The 19,451-nt window shown below is 40.8% G+C and overlaps 1 protein-coding gene across 1 annotated transcript; it reads left to right on the top strand.

Moving 5' to 3' along the window:
• The first annotated feature begins 5,352 nt into the window (after positions 1-5,352).
• Positions 5,353-17,830, top strand: LOC101851348 (GPI ethanolamine phosphate transferase 3). Its single transcript, XM_005097370.3, has 9 exons — positions 5,353-5,516; positions 7,205-8,088; positions 8,858-9,017; positions 9,663-9,833; positions 10,613-11,885; positions 13,061-13,363; positions 14,142-14,300; positions 15,414-15,658; positions 17,185-17,830. Exons 2-9 carry the CDS (start codon positions 7,319-7,321, stop codon positions 17,383-17,385), a joined length of 3,282 nt encoding a protein of 1,093 aa, XP_005097427.1. The 5' UTR covers positions 5,353-5,516; positions 7,205-7,318; the 3' UTR covers positions 17,386-17,830.
• Positions 17,831-19,451: the final 1,621 nt, after the last annotated feature.

The following is a 19,451-nucleotide window of genomic DNA, read 5'->3' as shown; positions in this document are numbered from 1 at the left end:
GCATTTCACTTACCCCCCCCCCCCCTCCTTAATTAACTGCACTTGAATATAACTTCTAACATACATTAATTATAACTTAAGATTGCTGTCTGTGCCGCAGCCACATCAGCCAGCGCTGTCGGTGATAGGACCGAAGCTTCGAAAAGAAAACGACCCAAGAAAGCAAGGCTTATGAAGGAAGGACCATCATCAAGTCTGGACAAAGCAATTTAAAGCTGCTTTCGTAGGAACAGGAGTTCTAACAGCAAAATTCTCTTGTTTTCAACCTAGAGTGCTTGCTCTGACTGAACTGGTGCCGTGATTTCAGTCAGATGACGGATGCAAATTTCGCGTATATGGAAGGAGGGCTCTTTTTTCATCGCACCCGAATTTCGTACACGAAATTCGCACCCGAAGTTCGCATCGGCTTTTCGGGCATATGGAATGTCAGCTTAAAACTCCGTACTGAACGAACCCGAACTGCTGATGAACAGCAGTCGATCTGCGCACGCAAGGAGGTGCTATTCCTATTCTTCCTCTGGGAAAACGAAAGAGAGCTTCAAAACAGACTGCAGCGCCATCTGAAGCAAAAAGCATACTTCCTGCTGACACTTTTTTGGCTGAGTGGCCCATCTTGTTATTTACTATCTTTGATTGGCCTATTTGTAGTTATAGGCTATTTGATGGTTAATTTTTTTTTCTTTACCAACACACGTACCAGGAACGCAAAATCAACACATTAACCTGAGAATGCAAATTTTTTTTTTTTTTGCATAATAAACTCTTAACCTGTGAAGGATTATCCTTCTCAAAATGTACCCACGCAATACGAGATCTAGCCTTTCTTGATGCCATGTTGATTTATATTTATAAGCGAAGAGTGCGAAGAGCGCGTTTCTTTTTTGAACCGGATGTTTCGATTTCACTTGAAAACAACAATAGTATCATCCCTTGGATCAGTGAATTCTTCTTCTTCTTCTTCTTCTTCTTCTTCTTCTTCTTCTTCTTCTTCTTCTTCTTCTTCTTCTTCTTCTTCTTCTTCTTCTTCTTCTTCTTCTTCTTCTTCTTCTTCTTCTGCTTTTTCTTCTTCTTCTTCTTCTTCTTCTTCTTCTTCTTCTTCTTCTTCTTCTTCTTCTATCCCGTGGTTGGGGCAACGGTGGGGGCACCACTGCATCAGAAAACCAACTCTCGCTATCTATTTTTGTCCTTTGCTTTCCTCAGATTGTCACCCATTGTCTTTCCTGTCCACTCTGTAATGTCCTCCCATCTCCTTCTCTGCCTTCCTCTCTTTCTCTTTCCTTGTACGGTTCCTTGCAGGGTTGTTTTGGCAAGTCCTGTGAATCTTGCGACATGCCCATACCATTTTAATTTTCGTCTCTTCACTGTGGGCAGTAGATCTCCATATTGCCCCCACTGCGTTTGTGATTCTCTTTCGTAACTCAGCATTTGAAACGTGGTCTTTGTACGAAATGTCAAGGAGACTGCGGTAACATCTCATCTCTGTAGTCTGAATCTTTTTCTCTAATTCTGCTGTTAGTGTCCACGACTCGCAGGCGTATAAAAATATTGAGATGACTATAATGAGCGCATTCGTCTAATTTTTTAGTTGTGCGTGATGTTTCTGTCCCTCCAAATAAGCTTCAGTTTTGACAGCGCTGCTGTTGTTGGCGCGATTCTGGAGAGAATTTCTGGTCTTGAGCCTTCATTTGAGACGATTGATCCAAGGTATTTGAAGCTGTTGGCGGTCTCAAGTTTCTCGCCCCTGACTTTGATGTCCACGTTCATGCCATTGGTGTTATTGGTCATTAGCTTGGTAATTTTCTCGGCACTGATCTCCATGTTGTAGGCTGCTGAGGTTGCGTCCAGCCGCTCCACTAGTGTGGCGAGCTCCTGTTCTTCTCCTGCTAATCCATCGATGTCATCGGCAAAACGCAAGTTAGTGATTGTCATGTCTCCAATACATGTACTGATTGATCAGTTAATTGCCTAGGAATAATTAGTCCCTATGTATCGATCCTTTTCGAAAGTGTTGATTCAATACCGATACCAAGAAGGTATCGGGATATCGATGCATTGACTCGATTCCCGCCCACAGCAGGCGACTGGTGGACTGATTGACTGACACTGGTTGTTGTTAGACTGGTCTGAGCTAGAGGTGTGCGAGTCCAGCATATTAAGATTCGAGTCCAGACTCGAGTATCTATTCTGGACTCGAGTAATTACTCGAGTAATTACTCGAGTCCCACGGCTCTTAAGACTCGAGTTATTACTCGAGTAATAGTATCCCGAAAGTGAATTTTAGTGGGTTTCAAAAAAGGTTTTGTTGAATATCGGACAGAAAATAGAGTGCCTTCCTAGGAGGGAGCTTTAGTAGGCTTATGGCAATTCTAGGCATATGCTGTTTATACCGTATTTATTTTATTTTATCTTAGGAAGTGGCTATTCTCACCCCAGGTGAGAATAAAAATGTGATCGACCTCTCACCCCGGGTGAGACTAGCCAGTGTTGGCTAATCTCACCCGCTGTGAAACAAAACCGGGTGTTCCTAATTTCTGAATACTTCCTATCGGTGAGGATGATTAAATAGACAAACCCCTTTTTAAAAAAATGATATTATAACACAAAAGTAAAACTAATTTGGTGGTCTACAAAGATGCTACGGCTGTTTCACTTTTAGAATAGAGCCGAACTACCCTAATCGGCATTTTGTTTTGCCCAGAAGTTCTCGTTATATCTAGGCTACTCCTCTCTCTCTCTCTCTCTCTCTCTCTCTCTCTCTCTCTCTCTCTCTCTCTCTTTCAATGCCCGCAGATAAAATTGCATGTTTTTAACACAAGAGGACTGGAACGTTTGTTTACACGACAGAATTCAATTTTTAAAAAGTGTAGATCTAGAATTCTGTGGTTTACACTGGGTATCACATCACGGTAAACGCACACATGAAGAGAATAGCCAAAAGGCTCGCTCTCTCACCCCGGGTGAGTGAGAAGCTTACAACTGTATAACAACTAAGCTAAAATAGAGGTAGTCTTCATCTTATCTTATCTTATTTTTTATTTTTTTAAAATAATTCTTTGTTACAACAGTAAGAATAAAATGTACACAACCTGTAAACCTCAGACAATGCACTTCATAAAAGAAAGAAGTTTGATTGGTCAATGTGGGTTTCTAACAGTGGTTTCCTTTTTGCTTTTTTCTGGGGGGGGGGTTCGGTTTTTTCCTTTGGGGAAGGGTTTTTTTTTTTTTTTTTTTGTTCCTTTTCCTTCAGTTTTTAAAAATTGCTTATCAGAATTTTTCTTTGATCAATTCTTAACTTTTTTTTAAACCAAATTTTTCTCCTTTTTTCTGTTTTTCCCCTACAGACTCGAGTCCTTACTCGAGTCCTTACTCGAGTAATTTACTTGTGACTCGAGTCTGGACTCGCCGCATGTATTACTCGAGTACTCGAGCCTGGACTCGTTACTCGCACACCTCTAGTCTGAGCCAAGGGCCAAGGAGATTAAAAGTTCTAAACTCCTTGGTCTGAGCCCGAAGTCCGAAGCCCTGAGCTCAGGCTGTCAAAGTCAAGGAGACATTTTTTTCTCCGAAAATTTGTTAACCAAGATCTAGATATCTATGCCTCACGAGCAGACAATTATTTTAGGTAGGCTAGATCTAGATTCTAGATCTAGATTAGATCTAAATGTCCTGACTAATCTAGATCTAGATCTATATCTATATCTAGATCTAATTATTCCTCAAGTTTGTTTAAAAAAAGCCAAGCGTGCAGACCGCACGGCCTGTTTCGTGATCGAACGTGTCCATCCATGTTCCAGAAGATTCGGTTCCGTTTGGTTGTGATCATGTGGCATCACATCATGGGCCATGCGTCTATTTTATAGACTCTGGATCTAGATCTAGATCTAGATATATATATCTAGATTAGATCTAGAATCTAGATCTAGATCTAGATATAGATCTAGACTACATCTAGATTCCTTCATTTTTCAAGAACATTTTAAGTAGGAAGTGGAAGAGGCTAAGACGGCTAGACTGGCAGTCTGGCGATTGTTAAGATTTCCGCGTTTAATTCCGATGTGCGTTTTTCATAGGCCTACCCTCAGGCATAGATCTAGATCTAGATCTAGGTAAAATCCAAGCAGACCGGGTCAATACAATGAAATAATAGAGAAAAATCGGGAAAAATATTAATACGCCAGCAAAAGTGTTAATTTCCCTCCAAAATGAGAAATAAAAACTATTAACCACTTAACAATTAAAACACTTTCTACAATCGAAGTGGCTAGCCGTACTTAAGTACGGCTAGACTGCCAGTCTAGCCGTACTTAGATCTAATCTAGATCTAGATCTAGATCTAGGTTTGGCCCAATCGACTCAATCCTGTTAAGTACACAGGTCTCATTAGATCTAATCTAGATCTAGATGTAGATCTAGTAATTATTCAGGTTCAAATACATGCAAGTCAGTAAGGCACCTTTTGTTTTTGTCTGAAATACAAATACTTTAGGCATTGCAAACTAAAATTTTCATTTACAATTCAGCCATCAATATTAAGTACGGCTAGACTGACGTCCTTAAGTACGGCTAGCCTGGCTGTCTACCCGTACTTAAGTACAAGAACCGTACTTATCTTAGGCCCTATTTACATTAGAAAACAGGAGGTTTAAAATACATGCACTGTCATTAAGGAACCTGGTTTTGTCTCAAATACAAATACTTTAGGTACTGTACACTAAAAATGTATATATATTTACAATTCAGTAGGCCTATTTTTTGTAAATGGTCAGTCTAGCCATCATATTAAGAATAAGTACGGCTAGCCTCTTCCATAATAGAAAGGGTTCGTAATAGAAATCTAGTAATACTCATTTAGGCTAATTTCATTTCCTGTAGGCTACATTAGGCTAATTCCAAATTCTGCTGTTCGCAAACTTCACGCTTTTCCCCAGGTGGCGCACTTCTTTTACATGTATTTTTTTTTACTTCTTTAATTTTTTAATTCCTTAAGATTAGCCTAATAATGTTTTTTAGCCGCTCAAAGGGAGGAGTGAACTATCTGGTAGTTCAGAATCGTTTATAGTTGATTAGTGAAATTAGTATCGATACAATAAAAATGACCACGGGCTCTTGTCATTAGGCTATTGTCTTTATAGGCCTAGTTGACAATCCTTGGGTTTTCTTTCAGTAAAGGTCGTTTCAGATGTTTGGTTTTAGACCACCTGGATGGTCAGGTACATATGTAGGCCAATACTTTTATCTCAGAATGTAGATGAATATAATCGGACTCATACTAGTGCAAAGTGCAATATCGTAACTAGAAACTCTCAACAACTTTAAACAAGTACATAATATACTGCTTTCTGGATAAAAATGTATCAACACATGATGCCGCATTTCAATTAAATGCAAGCCTTTGATTTACTTTCCTTTTGTTTCCGCACATTATTTCATGACGAAAAGACAGTCAGCTGTACATGTTTTAACATAATATGATGAGGCTACTTTGTGAAATTTAAGGACTTTCAGCCGGTAGCAAGGTAAGATGAGGCTGAGGGTTACCCGGACCGGTAGATCTAACTTACTGACATTCTAACCATCATAGATTTAGATCTATTGATCATAGACTCTATATTGGGCCCCGGCCCCTAAAAAAAACCAACAACCCAGTACACTGAAGCTGGAACGTAAAACTTTCTAGGAGATGGGGTAGGGTTAGGTAGGCCTAAGGGGTAGAGGCAGAGGGTAGGGGTAGATCTAGGGCGATTTTGCAGTTTCGTTTGTTAAAGTCAAGACTCAAGAGTAGGGGGGTTTCAGGGGGGCATGCCCCCCTGAATTTTATCCTTTGATAAAAGTTTTGCGGTTAAGTTGCATCCCTGCTCTTTGTGTAGCCTAATTCAAATAGTATTTGGTCTTCAAGACTTCTGGATGTAAACAAATGGATCGTGGACTTTAACGAACGGAACTACAAAATCACCAGATCTAGATCTAGATCTAATCTAGATTCTAGTGTTAGGATAGTAATGCTTTATTCTAGATTCTAGATCTAGATAAATCTAGATTAGATCTAGCCTCTAATCTAGGGTACAAAACCAGCTGGGTGCTCGACCTCTTCTGCTCCTCAAAACTGCTACTCAAAACTGCTACTCTAGACTCTAGATCTAGAAAATCTAGATCTAGATTCTAGTTCTAGATTAGACCTAACTGAACTGTGAACCAACTCTGAAGCCTCACTATCTAGTCTAACCATAAACCGACAGAAGGCATTCATCCAAATCTGTGTGTTTTCTACTTGCTCGGTACAGCTTGAGAATGGTAGATCTAGGGGTAGGGTTAGGATTACCCACACCCGAGGATACTAGAACTAACGATTTATTTTAGTACCTCCCTAACTCTAATCTTACTGTAAGTAAAAATAAGTTACCCTGCCTATCCCTACTCTTAGTCTTACCCTAACCTGCTACCCTCATTATAAATAATTAGGCTGGCTCTATTTCTCCGAAAGCTCAGGCGGGAAAATAATAAACTTGAACTCTTATTTCTCCCAACGATTTCCGTTCTTGAGATTTGTCGGTTATTTGCGAATGGAGTGGCCCGTGCGTGCGTGTGTGCGTCTGTGTTTGTGTGTGTATGTGTGTGTGTGTGTAAGGTGTGAATGGGAGAAGGGGGGGGGGGAGGAGAACGTGGGGACGTGGAGGGATTTTTTATGTTTACGTGAAGGATTTTAATTTTTACTTTAGGGGTGACTAAATACAGTTTATAGGGTACTGCAAAAGTCGAGCAGTCTTATATTTTCTCATAGTACCTTTTGAAGGCATAAATTTCAAATGAAGTATAAATCCGGAAACGTTGCCCCAACCACAATTGAAGTCTGAATATTCAGACATTTAAAAATCTCTAAATCTAGCTCTAGATATTGAATTTGATGCAAACAAAAATACTTCTTCACAGTCCTCGCAGAATGAAAGATGACGCCAAAATCTCGCCAAAAAAATCTCGAGAACAGAAACCATTCGGAGAAATAGAGCTCAAGTTTATTTACCCGAGCGTTCGGAGAAATAGTCTCTTCGTTATAACTAAGGTAAGGCCTGTAATCTACCCGGTTTCAGCAAATATGAGGTAATATTATTGTGAACATGCAGCTATAGATTAGAAGAATGCCTCTCTATAAATACATACCCCTACTTGTACCCTAACCTATTTGACTCTTACCTTTCTCTATTTTCAGAATCCAGCAAAAGCAGGTAAAACGTGCACATCTGGCATCTGGAAAATTAGTTGTGTTGAGAGCTTGTATAGGCAGGTCAGGTAGTGCAAGCGGCTCAACTGAAGACTGAACACGATGGTTGGTGTGAAAGCCTTTGTTGTGCTTTTGTTTGTATTCCTGATGACTTTGTCTGGTGCTTTGCTGTTTCTGAAAGGATTTCTGTTGTCAAGAACTGCCGTTGATGTAAAAAGTGATTGTAAAGCGGATTTCGCACTTGCTGCAGCTGATCATCCTCACCATGGAATAGAAGGCTGCTGGATGCACGGCCGATTCAGGAAAGCCGTTATCGTCATAATTGATGCTTTGAAGTATGACTTTTTGGCTTACAACAATACCCTGTCCACTGAAGCGAGTATTCCTCCCTTTATAAATAAATTAAAAAGTGTACGTCGTCTGATGCAGAAGAAGCCTCTTAATACAAGACTGTACAGATTTATGGCAGACCCGCCAACGACAACTCTGCAAAGATTGAAAGGGTTGACGACAGGCAGTCTACCAACTTTTGTTGATGCTGGTGCTAATTTTCAAAGCTCTGAAATTTCAGAGGATAATATTATTGACCAAATGGTTTCTGCTGGCAAAAGGATAAAATTCCTTGGGGACGACACCTGGCTGAGTTTATTCCCAAAGAAATTTCACAAGGCCTTTGGCTTTCCATCGTTTGATGTAAAAGATTTAGATACCGTTGATGATGGAATTTTAAAGCATGTTTACTCTCAAATACGACGCTCTGACTGGGATGTCACCATTGCTCATTTTCTCGGAGTTGATCACTGCGGACATCGGTTTGGTCCAAACCACCCAGAAATGGCGAAAAAGCTGTCTCAGATGGATGATTTTCTGAGGTATGTTATATTATACTACATGATGATAATTAATAATTGAAGGGGTTAAATGAAAAACAGGATAATTTGAAGTCCATTTTCAGAAAAAATCAGAGTAATTTCTTTAACTTTTATTATATGTATGTATGTATGTATATATATATATATATTATATATATCACTTTAGCAAGTAATATATCCCAATGAAATAGGTCGACTGAAAAACCAATTAGATTATTCACAAACTGTATCTGTATAACGGCAGATCAAATAAAAAACACACCAAGTCCATCATTACATGTAAGTTTAAAGCATGGAAAGTTTAACCTGACTTTGCCTGATTTCATGTGACCCTTTCAGTTTGTCAAATTTTGTGAGATTGCTGTCATGTGGTATAAATAGTGAAGTGGGAAAAATAAATTTCACTTTCATTCATCATTATATTATCAATGCCTTTCTCACTCTGGATCAGAGGCCACATAGAAACACACTTCCCACATTTCCCTAGATAGATTCCTATGCTAGCTCTCATTTCCCACAAGATATATAATATATAGCAAGATGATCAGTTCCATATATACAATGTAATCATATCACCAAAGATTTCACGAAAAGAATAAATTTATAATTCTGAGCATTCAGTAGGTGGAACCTTATGATGTTCAACAGAAGAAACTACCACTAAAATTACTTTAAGTGTCTGTGAACCGTTTATTTTGTAAAAATGCAACTTTGGAAATAATAGGTATTTTCACAAAATCACAGAGGCATCCTTTCTTCTTCTTCTCAGGAACGTTACACAGATGATTCAGGATGATACTGTGCTGTTTGTCATGGGTGATCACGGAATGACTCGCACTGGGGACCATGGCGGTGATAGCAAAGATGAGCTTGAAGCCGGACTCTTTATTTACAGCCCTGCTCAGATTGCCTCTTCCTCCCAAACAGAGGTAGTCATAATGGACAGTTTTAGTGTCCTTTTGGAGTTGAAGCTATTTTAAGTTGACAATAAAAAAGTAAAAAAAAAAAAATTCAACTCCATCCGCACAATGCAGATCAAAGCTGAAATAGAAGCCTTAGAATTTTTCGGACTAGGTAAAAGTGGAAGTTGATTGCGTGACTATGTTTTTTAATTTTCCCTTCAGATATTTAAGATTTTTAGTAGCAGGCTTCATGAGATCTTTTTAGTTCTATTATAGGAAAATGATATTGTCCAATTTCTTTCCTCACCCTGCGGGGTAGGTCAAAGGAAGTGTCAGTTTTGTCTTTATAACGATAATTCCACATCCTACAGATACTGTTTTTCTGCAATAGCAATAATTTATAATGTTTGAGGATTTTTGTCAACTTTTGATCATTTCATTTCTACTGTACTGGTGTCTGTGTTGTTTAGGTGCTTCACTGGCACACAGAGGAGACCCGAGTTCGATTCCCTAGTGGGGAAAAGTTTTTATTTAGTTCGAGTGTCTCAGTCTTTCTTTTGGGGTGTTGTATTTTTCTCAGCCCAGGCAGGGTTGGAAGCTCACCTCATCCTCTGAATGATCTAATTTTTGTTGATGTGGGTTTTTAAAAAATGCCTGCATTTTTTTTTTCAGTTTCAGCAGAACATTGTGAGACAGACTGACTTCGTGCCCACTGTGTCGTTGTTGCTTGGCCTTCCTATTCCTTTCTCCAACCTGGGCATGATCATACCGGAGCTGTTCAGTCACTGCCCCTGGTGGGACACTCCGTCCAACGACATCCGGCAAGCATATCATCGCGTTAAGGTAGGCTTGGACAGAAAATCATGAATACATAATATAAATAAATAAATTACACTTTATTCGTCCCTGTTGAGAAATTCAGGATGTAATGGCTAACAGAAATACTTGATTAAACTCAGGAATATACGAACAAAGAATACCAAATACGCAACATAGCACCGTTGTAGATTTCAGTCTGAACTCACTCGGCCACTGGTGTGCTAGACTGACACCATTTTCTGCATGCCTTCTATTATTTCATCCAGATAAATTGTACAAACTCAACCTATAAGTTTGAGATATCTATTTTCAAGGTCCAAAATCTTACCAAAAACTCATTTTGTCAGCACACTTCATTCATCAGTTTTTGGGCACAAGGAGTTATTGGTATCATCTTACAGCTTGTTCGTTTGTCTTGTTCTTGATGCAAAAAAATACCCATTTATTTTTAATAGAAGTCGAAATATTTACAATTGAAAGAGGTGGGGTCACTGGGAGTCAGAGATAGAATTAACGTGAAAATGGCCGCCAAAGTGTTGTGACTTCCAAAGCCTGGATGTCTTTGGAAACTGCAAATTTACATTTTTGTGCCTATTATCAACTTTGATCAATAGAAGGAGGGCGTCCCCCCCCCCCCCCAAAATAAAATAAAAAATAATAAAATTGATAACGAAAACTTAACGGGTGAATAGTGTTATGGTTTCTTATAATTCATTATTTTAATAAACGGCTGTCTTCACTATGATACCACACCAATAATATGATGTTTGTCATACAACATCATTGTCATGTCTCATTGCCAGGTGCTCCGTCTGAATGCTCAACAAATCGACGTTTATCTCCGGGCTTATCAAGAGATTTCTTCCGACATACCCAGAGATAAGCTGAGGGCTTTGCACCAAAAGATCAATGAAGCTGAGGGCATCCTGCAGGGCCTGCTCACCCGCATGGTGTCGCAGGGTACCTCTGGCGACGACCCCCATAACTTGCGACAGCTGGAGAGCACGTACCGATCGTACATTGAGACAGCCAGGGAGATGTGTGAGGCTGTTTGGGCCAAGTTTGACTGGAAATTGATAGCGGTGGGCCTGCTCACCATTGCAGTTGGTGTTCTAATAGGAATATTCTTTCTGATTTCTGTAGCGAGTAATGAAGAAGATTTTGTGCCAACGTCTGGGAAGTTTCTTCTCGCCGGCTGCCTTGTTCATCTGGTGTGTCTAGTCGTGCATTTTACTCTGCTCCCAGAGTCTGTGCCGCCACTTATGGCTTTTGTATCATCCATCTTCCTTATCTTTGTGACTTTAATTTTCATTAAGAATTACATTGTGGGTATGATCTCGAAGTTCTTCACTTTAGAAAATTTTGTTGCTTCCCTTCTCCTTGTTATGTACTGTGCGGTGTATTTTTCCAACAGTTTTGTGGTAGGAGAAGATTCTGTGTCAGTGTTCATGGCACAGACCCTTGTGTCCTGTCTGGGTTTGGCCATCATCTGGAGGAACAACTCTCAACTCAACGAAAGTGGAAAGACAGATTTTTCTAGAAGCGGCAAGAAAGGTAAACCAAGCTTTGATCTGCTACATACCCTTACCCAACCTTCATCTGTGACCGCCTGTGTGGCAGTACTAGCGTGTTGTCTTCTCCGCGTTTCTTCCTCGTTCTGGGCCTGCAGAGAAGAACAAACTGGCTGCGAAGATTCCATCTTTGTGCATCCTTTATCAGCCGTATCGGAAGGCACTCGAAACCAAAGATATTTGCTCAGCGTTGCTTGTCTCGCTGGGACGGTGTATCTAGTGAGACACTGGCTGCAATATTACGGGAACCTCAACAGTGCTTCAGCCAGCGTTCTGGCCCTGAGATACGGCCCGCCGTTGGCTGCCTTGTTCTCGGCTCTCCACTGGGCACTGCAGGCCGTTCCCCAGGCAGCCTTGGAGGGTTTCGCCAAGTGGCAGCAAGTGCTGATGGCTCAGGCGGTCTACGTGCTGCTCATCGTGATGGTCGTGACTCTGGTTGTCTCCCCTCTTCTCGTCTTCAAACTGCCAACGAGAAGTGACTCGCCGATCAACTTGCCAGCGGCATGTAAGTCCGATTTACCCGTTTTTTTTCTCTAGTCTTATGTACTTCTGTAGTCCTGTTCATTTCTACGTCTTGTTTTTTTTTCTTGATTTCAGTACATTTTTCTGTATACCCCCGGGGTGGTGCTACTGACTGAAGTGTCTTTTGGCCATTCTCAAAGGGGGAACATTAACATGTTCTTATGCTCCGTAGAATTGTAAATGGGCTGATTCATCAATGTCATGCTCATAACTGTGTCTGAGCAGCAACGCGGAACTGCTGCTTTTTCTTTCCTCATCCTTACTATCGTCATTTTTCCTCTACTTCTTTTGTTTGTCACACTCTTGTGACCCGCTATTTCCGGGGTGTCTTGATAGTTGAAGCAGACTTTGTGCTGTTGAAACTGGAGAGGTGAGCTGAGTAAGCCTGATTCCCTGCATGGACTTCTCTGTTGACATCCACCTCTTGGCGCTCATATTTGATCTTATGCAAGCGCTGTAAAACGTCTACTAAAAAACTGTTTATTTCTCTAGTGTACTTCTGTAGTCTTGTGTATGTCTCTAGTCTTGTTCATTTCTTCTTCCTGTAAGTTTCTTTCTTGATCTTTGTTCATTTGTCTGTTCTTGTTTATTTTTCAGTTCTTTTGTATTTCTCTAGTCTTGTACATTTCTCTATTTTTGTGTGTATTCTTCTATTCTTGTTCATTTCTCCTTGCTTATTTCTCGATTTTTGTTCTTTTGTCTCTTCTTGTTTATATCTTTGTTCATATTTATTTTTCTCTCTTTGTTCATTTTTCTTTTCTTGTTCATCTCTCTTTTGAAGAAGCCCACCTCTTAAATGATCTAAATTGTGTTGATAGGGGCGGGGCGTAAAGGCACGTATTGAAACAAAAAACCGCCAAAATTGTTGCTATCTCCCCCACACAGCTTGCGGGCGGCAGGTGATCGATTTTTGTTCATTTCTCTATTCTTGTGTATATCTTTATTCTTATTTGTTTTTCTTCTATATTTGCACATTTCTCTATTCTTGTGTATATCTGTATTCTTATTTGTTTTTCTATCTTTGCATATTTCTCTATTCTTGTTTGTTTTACAAGAAGCCCACCTCCTGAAAGATCTAAATTGTGTTTATAGGGGTGTAAAGGCACGTACATTAAACAAAAATTAAACGAAAAAAATGTTGCAATCTCCCCCACACAGCCAGCGGGCGGCAGGTGATCCCAACCTTGTACAACCAGCTGAAAGTGAGGCTCCATGACAGAGCCAATCGCCGGCTGGCCGAGGGGGGGGAGGAGGAGAAACCCCCTATGGTGTACGGCCTGGGCTCTGCCTACTCGGCCAGTGTGGTGTCCCTTCTGCTGGCCGTCAGCCTTCTCCTGGCGCTCCTACTCAACGACGGAATGGCGCCCAGCTTGCTGCTGGCGGCTTTGACCTTGTACCTGACCTTGGAGCTGTACTCGGCGGCAGTTGTGAGCTCCTGCCCATCCTCCGGGACCCCAGAAGGTGTGTAAGCGTTTCTTAGTTCTTAATAATTTTTGGTAATAAAAGTTTTGCTGCCTTTACATTCGCGTATGGTCATAATCTTATGAGCTACTATTCGTTTATATCCTCTTGGTAGGGGACTTTTGTGGTTTAGAGGTTTCGGTGTTTGCCTCTCATTCAATAGGTCCTGTGTTCAAAACTTAAAGCAACAGAACATTTTTTTTCTTTAAACTATTCTCCTTTCACCCCCTTTTCTGTTCACTCATCTTGTTCTGTTATCTGCTTTCTTTTCCAATTTCTGCCCCCCCCTCCCCTTCCCATTTGCTTCTTCCTCTGGGATCCTAACTCTTTCTGCAGCTTTTCTACTGCTACTCCTTGGCTTCTTCTTAATGCTGTCTTTCAGCCACAGCCCTGATTTTATGGTAGGAAAGACCTAGCCTTCTTGGATAAGGGCGAAAAATCTCTGAGGTCCCATGTGCAAGTTGCGCATGTTAAAGATCCCTTAGTGGTTCTAAACTTGATTAGAGTAGGCTTCGGCTGCCACCTGAGCAAAATTAAAAATTAATTGGGTGGTTGGCGGGTGCTCTGGTGTGGTTTGCTCCTTCTTTCCTATCAAACATCTATCATCTTTATCTCCCCTCCTTCTTTGTTATGTTTGTTACTCTCTTGTAACACCTCTATTCTTTGGCACTTATAACCTAGTTGTGTTGCACTTGCATGACCTACTTCTGTTGTTGGATGTTGGTGTCATAAAACTGTTACAAAAATTCAAACTGCTTGTCTTTTTTCTATTTTCCAGAAGTTTCTGACACTATGGTGTGGTGTGGCGCGGTTCTCCTGAGCCTCCTGTCCTCCACGTTTTTCTACAGCACGGGTCACCAGGCGACCATACCCAGCATTAGGTTTGAGGCGGCCTACACTGGCTTCTACGGACACTTTCAAAACTTGCTTCTTCCAGGTTTGTTTGTTTTTTTGTTTTTTTCATCTTTTAATCATACAGTCTAGTATAGTAGCATGCACATCTCTCTCTCTGTCTGTCTCTCTCTCTCTCTCTCTCTCTGTCTCTCTCTCTGTCTCTCTCTGTCTCTCTCTCTTTCTCTCTCTCCCTTCCTCCCTCCCTCCCTCCCTCCCTCTATCCCTCCCTCCCTCCCTCCGTCTCTCTCTCTCTCTCTCTCTCTCTCTCTCTCTCTCTCTCTCTCTCTCTCTCTCTCTCTCTATCTTCTATCTATCTATATATATACCATTTTAGCACAATTTGACTGAAGTCAGCAGTGACCTTCAAAATCAATCACCTTTGTTTTTCAAGGGAGCCAGTCAAACTGTTGGATGTGAATAGCCAGTGACAATCAATCTTTTCTTTTTATATGTGACTTGTGACTCTAATAACACCTCTAATTTGCACTTGTGTGACTTATTTTTGTTGCAAGTGCCATAATATAAATCTGTTACTAAAACTAGCACTAAAACATCCTCTCTTCCGAGATGGATTCCTGAGTGTGGAGAAAATTCTTATCAAATTAAATATCTTGGTCTTTCTGCTGAAATGTTGTATTTCTCTCAGTCTGGGTTGGCCTTAACAGGTAAGGCCGGAAGCCCTCTTCTAAAATGATCTAAATCGTCAGTAAGCTGTTCAAGTGTATTCTTAGCCTAGAAAACTAAATTTTTCAGGAAAGAAACGATTTTTTCTGTGCTCCTTGAGAAATTGTGCCAGCGTTGTGTATCTTCTTTTGCTTTTTTCAACATTTAGAATTTGAATTTAGACCAATCAGTTCATGAGTACACGCAAACAGTATTCAATACCAAAGGTTAGGAAACTGCGTTAAAATGAGTTTTCTAAATTTCTGGCTTTCTATGTTTCAACAGCTGGTGGATGAAATATTGTTTCGATTGGGGTGTAAAAACACCTATTATTACTCAAAAAAAAGAAAAATTATATTTTACATTTGAAACAAAAAATGTTTCCCCTACTCCCCCCCCCCCAAAAAAAGAAGAAAAATTGTTCTTCTTTTCAATTACATGATTAATCATCCTCTTCATTAAAAAAACCCATTTTTTCCATCCTCTCTTAAAGGTTTTTTGATCTGGATGAACACGTTCGCGGGGCCGGTCCTCTTCAGCCTAGCTGCCCCTCTGCTTCTGTTCTGGCCTGCGTTGTCCAGTGCGGTGACCAGAGCCATGCTGGTGACGGGGCCAGATCATCAGCGCCGGGCTGACCAGTCGTGGGAGGGAGATTTCACTTTGTTCAACAACGCCGTGAGGCTCCGGAGAAACTTGTTCAGGATTTGCTGCGGGGTGATTGTGACCTCGTCGCTGAAGGTGAGCGAACAGTGGATGGTTGGCAGGTGCTTTGGTATGTGTGTGTGTGTGGGGTGGGGAGGGGGTAAGTTGTTGGGTGCCCTGGTGTATGGGTGTGTGCGTGCACGTGTATGTGTGTAGGGGAGTAATTGGCGGGTGCTCTAGTGTGTGTGTGTGTGGGGGGGGGGGGGGGTAAGTTGATGGTTGCTCTGGTGTGTTTGTGTGTGTGTGTGTGTGTGTGTGTGTGTGTGTGTGTGTGCATGTGCATGCGCACGCATGTGTAGGTGAGTAGTTGTATGGTGTGTGGGTTGTGGTTGGAGAGTGGTCTGGTGTGGTGTGCGCCTCCTTTCCTATCAAATTTCTATATTCCTTTTACCTCTTGCTTCTTTTCTTTATATCTTTCTCTCTAGTAACACCTCTTATCTTCAGCACTGATATGATCAGGTTGTGTTGCAAGAAATGTAAGAGCTGATTTTGCACTGTGTTACCTTTTTAGTTTTTGCGCAATGTTTATATGACCCATTTGTACTGCAAGTGCCATAAAACTCTTACTCAAACTCAATTTAAATCAGGTTTAGTATTGTTTTTAGTGCTCAGTGCTTTTTGAAGTGGGTTCAGTATTCTTTGTTGTTGTTATTATACCATAAATGATTAGTTTTTTCTTTATTGAAAAATTCATTAATAAAAAATCAAGATATTTTTACGCCCCCGTCCACACAATTTAGTTCATTTAAGAGACAGGCTTCGACCTGTCAAAGCCAACCAGGATTGAGAAGGATTCAACTTTCCCGCAGAAAGACGAGATACTTGATAAAGTTTCTTCCCTCATTGGAATTAAACTCAGATCTCCTGTGTGCAATGGTGAAGCACCTAACTGCTACACCATGAATGCCAGTGAATGATTAGATAAAGTTGATGTACTGGCATGGTTGAACTTGCTCTAACAGACACTTGTATTTTTATGAAAAAAACAATCACCTATACTATACTTTTTAATTTACTTTACTTTTCCAATCCAGTGGCCACCTGAGTTCTAGCCTATTCAACTATACAAACTACCTCTTCCCATTTCTTCATCTCTCCCCCTCCATCTGTGCAACAGCACTGTGTAAGACATCTATCTGTCTAAGATGGGCGCTTTTAACCTTGACAATGGGTGGCTGTCTTAGACTATTTTTATTGTGGTGCTGTAGTTAGGCTCTCGACTCGCAGCCGTAAGGTCGTGGGTTCGAATCCCGTCTGGGACCCGATGTGTCCTTGGGAAAGACACTTTACACGAATTTTCTTTTTCTCACTTCACCCTGGGTACCCAGCCACAGACAGTGAAAGATCTTGTCAGTTTGATAGTGTTTGAGTGCTTAATCAGCTGCTTGCACTGTATACTTCCCGGGGTTTCAGAGTGTTATATGGTCTGCTGGGGTAATAACATAGTGTAAAGCACATAGAGCTTGCTGTAGAGCGGGGTTATGCGCTATACAAATGTTATTTATTGTTGTTAATTATAGTTCTGTATTTCGTTGACTGTATATGTTTATTTTCCTCCTCAGCTTTTAGCAGCAGCTGGTGCTGCCACCGTCCACCGCAGACACCTCATGGTGTGGAAGATCTTTGCGCCGCGCCTCGTCTACGAGGGGGCCATGTTTTTGACCAGCTCTGTGTGCGTCATATTAGCGTTTCTGTTTGTCATGAGAGTGGACCGGACGATGACCAAGTTCGTAGCAAGCCTGCCGCCAGCTCAACGGAATTAAAGTCTTGCTCATCTTTGGTTTTGTAACTCTTTTATCCTCGGAGGAGGTTTTCCCACAATGCAGGAGCCTTCTTTAGTATAAAAACTGAGAGTGATATACACATCACTAAATCAAAACAAATGAACCTATTTTAAAAGTTTTTCATCCAACGAAGAGTTCCAGGTAAGAGCAAGAGAGTCTTATTTTTGCAATTTCTGAAAATTCATGTATGTGGTCGTCGTTGTCGTAACAGAATTAGCCGGAGCCGCTGAGAGCGGATCAACGGCACAGCAGTTCTGACCTACCTGAAGCTGCTGGGAAAGGCTGGCAGGAGATGAGGAATTTAAAAAGACTTTTCCTCAGCTAGCTGTTCAGATGTTCTAAGCCCAGTAAACGAATGTGAGGCAGTGTGGTGAAATTAGGCGCTCGTCAAAATAATGAAATTGAAGAAACTGGCATTTTTCTGCTAGTTTGGTAATTTTTACCAAATGTTTAATTTTTGGCTGAACACCATTGTTGTCCTATTCAGAACACATTTCTGGGAGAATTTTACTGAAAAACGTTGATTGAACGCACAAAAAATGTAAATTTCAGTTTCCACGGACTATCAAGCTATGGAAATAACCAAACTTTTGCAGCCATTTTCTCGCTAATTCTACCTTTGAAACCAGGCCACCCCACCTTCTTCAATCTCAAATATCTCGACTTCTATTCAAGATAGATGGGCATTTTTTCACCGATGGCAAAACAATTGAACATGTTTTAAGATGATTCCAATAATTCCACATATCCGAAACTTGAGGAGCGCCTGATTCCACGACGTCGTGACACAAATGTTTTCAGAAGAGAACAAGAGTTTCAAGTCATTGTACCTACTTGATATATCTTTTTTGCCTTTTTCAACATTCAGAATTTGAATTTCAACAAAACATTTCATGAACTCATACGTCTGATACCACAGATTAAGAAACTAATCAAAAACGTAATTTGTCGAAACTTTGAGCTTGATACATCTGAACAGCTGGCCGACGATTGATCCCTTTCATATCGACCACTTAGTGTAGTACCGGATGCCCCTTGGCACGATCGGGTCGGGTCAGGTCGGGTTGGGTGGGTCAGTTTGCTAGCCAGACTGAGGGCTCAAAGTGGCTGTCGTGGCCCAAACCGATCGCCGACTCCTCGCCTTAAAAAGAAACTGGTTTGTTTTCAGACGACGAGTCTGGCGATCGACCCGACCCAACCCGGTCCCATCCACAATGGGCATCCGGTATAAGACTGTGCCATATTGTAAAGTGGCATATGACAATGGAATCTCATGCTCGTCAATTTTTGTCGGTATTTGGAGTTGTTTGTATCACCTTTATAGCTTGCTCATTGTCTTATTTTTGGATAGAAAAAAAAAATATCCATTTATCTTGAATAGAAGTCAAGATATTTTTAATTGAAGGAGGGGGGTTGCCTGGTGTCAGAGGGAATATATATAACCGCTAAAGTTTGGTGACTTCCAAAACTTGAGTGTCCATGGAAACTTAATCTACAGCGGGGGGGGGGGGGGGGGGGGGGTGCTTTTCATCGTTTTTTCAGGAAAATCCACTCAGAAGTAATTTGATGGAAAAATATAAGAGGAAATTGCCCAAAGATTGAAAAAAATGTAGGTTTTTTTTTGGGTTGAGATTCTAGTATTTCGACAAGCTCCTGATTTCACCTCGTTGACCACACCTGTTTTTATTTAAAGATGTTTGTTGTCACTGAGCCAGAGTGTTCCCATCAGGGTAGTGGGAGGTGGAGACGGAATGACTTCTTTCATTGCAAATGGAACAAGTAAGATCCCTCAGACTCAGAGGATTACTATCATCATCATCGTTGAAAAAGCAGGGTAGGCATGGAGAAGTGATTGATTTTCAGTCTGTAAATGTAAATTAAAAATTGTTAAAACAAGATTTTTAGACATATATTTAAACGAAACAATGTTTCACCTCGTAGGCTTCTTCAGAAGCAACTGTGAGTAAAACTAATGACATCATCTTCATCATCATCATCATCATCATCATCATCATCATCATCATCATCATCATCATCATCATCAT

The sequence above is a fragment of the Aplysia californica genome, unplaced genomic scaffold (assembly GCF_000002075.1).
Source record: "Aplysia californica isolate F4 #8 unplaced genomic scaffold, AplCal3.0 scaffold00153, whole genome shotgun sequence".
In the NCBI taxonomy this organism is placed as follows: Eukaryota; Metazoa; Mollusca; class Gastropoda; order Aplysiida; family Aplysiidae; genus Aplysia; species Aplysia californica.
This window is presented reverse-complemented; position numbering and strand designations above follow the sequence as displayed.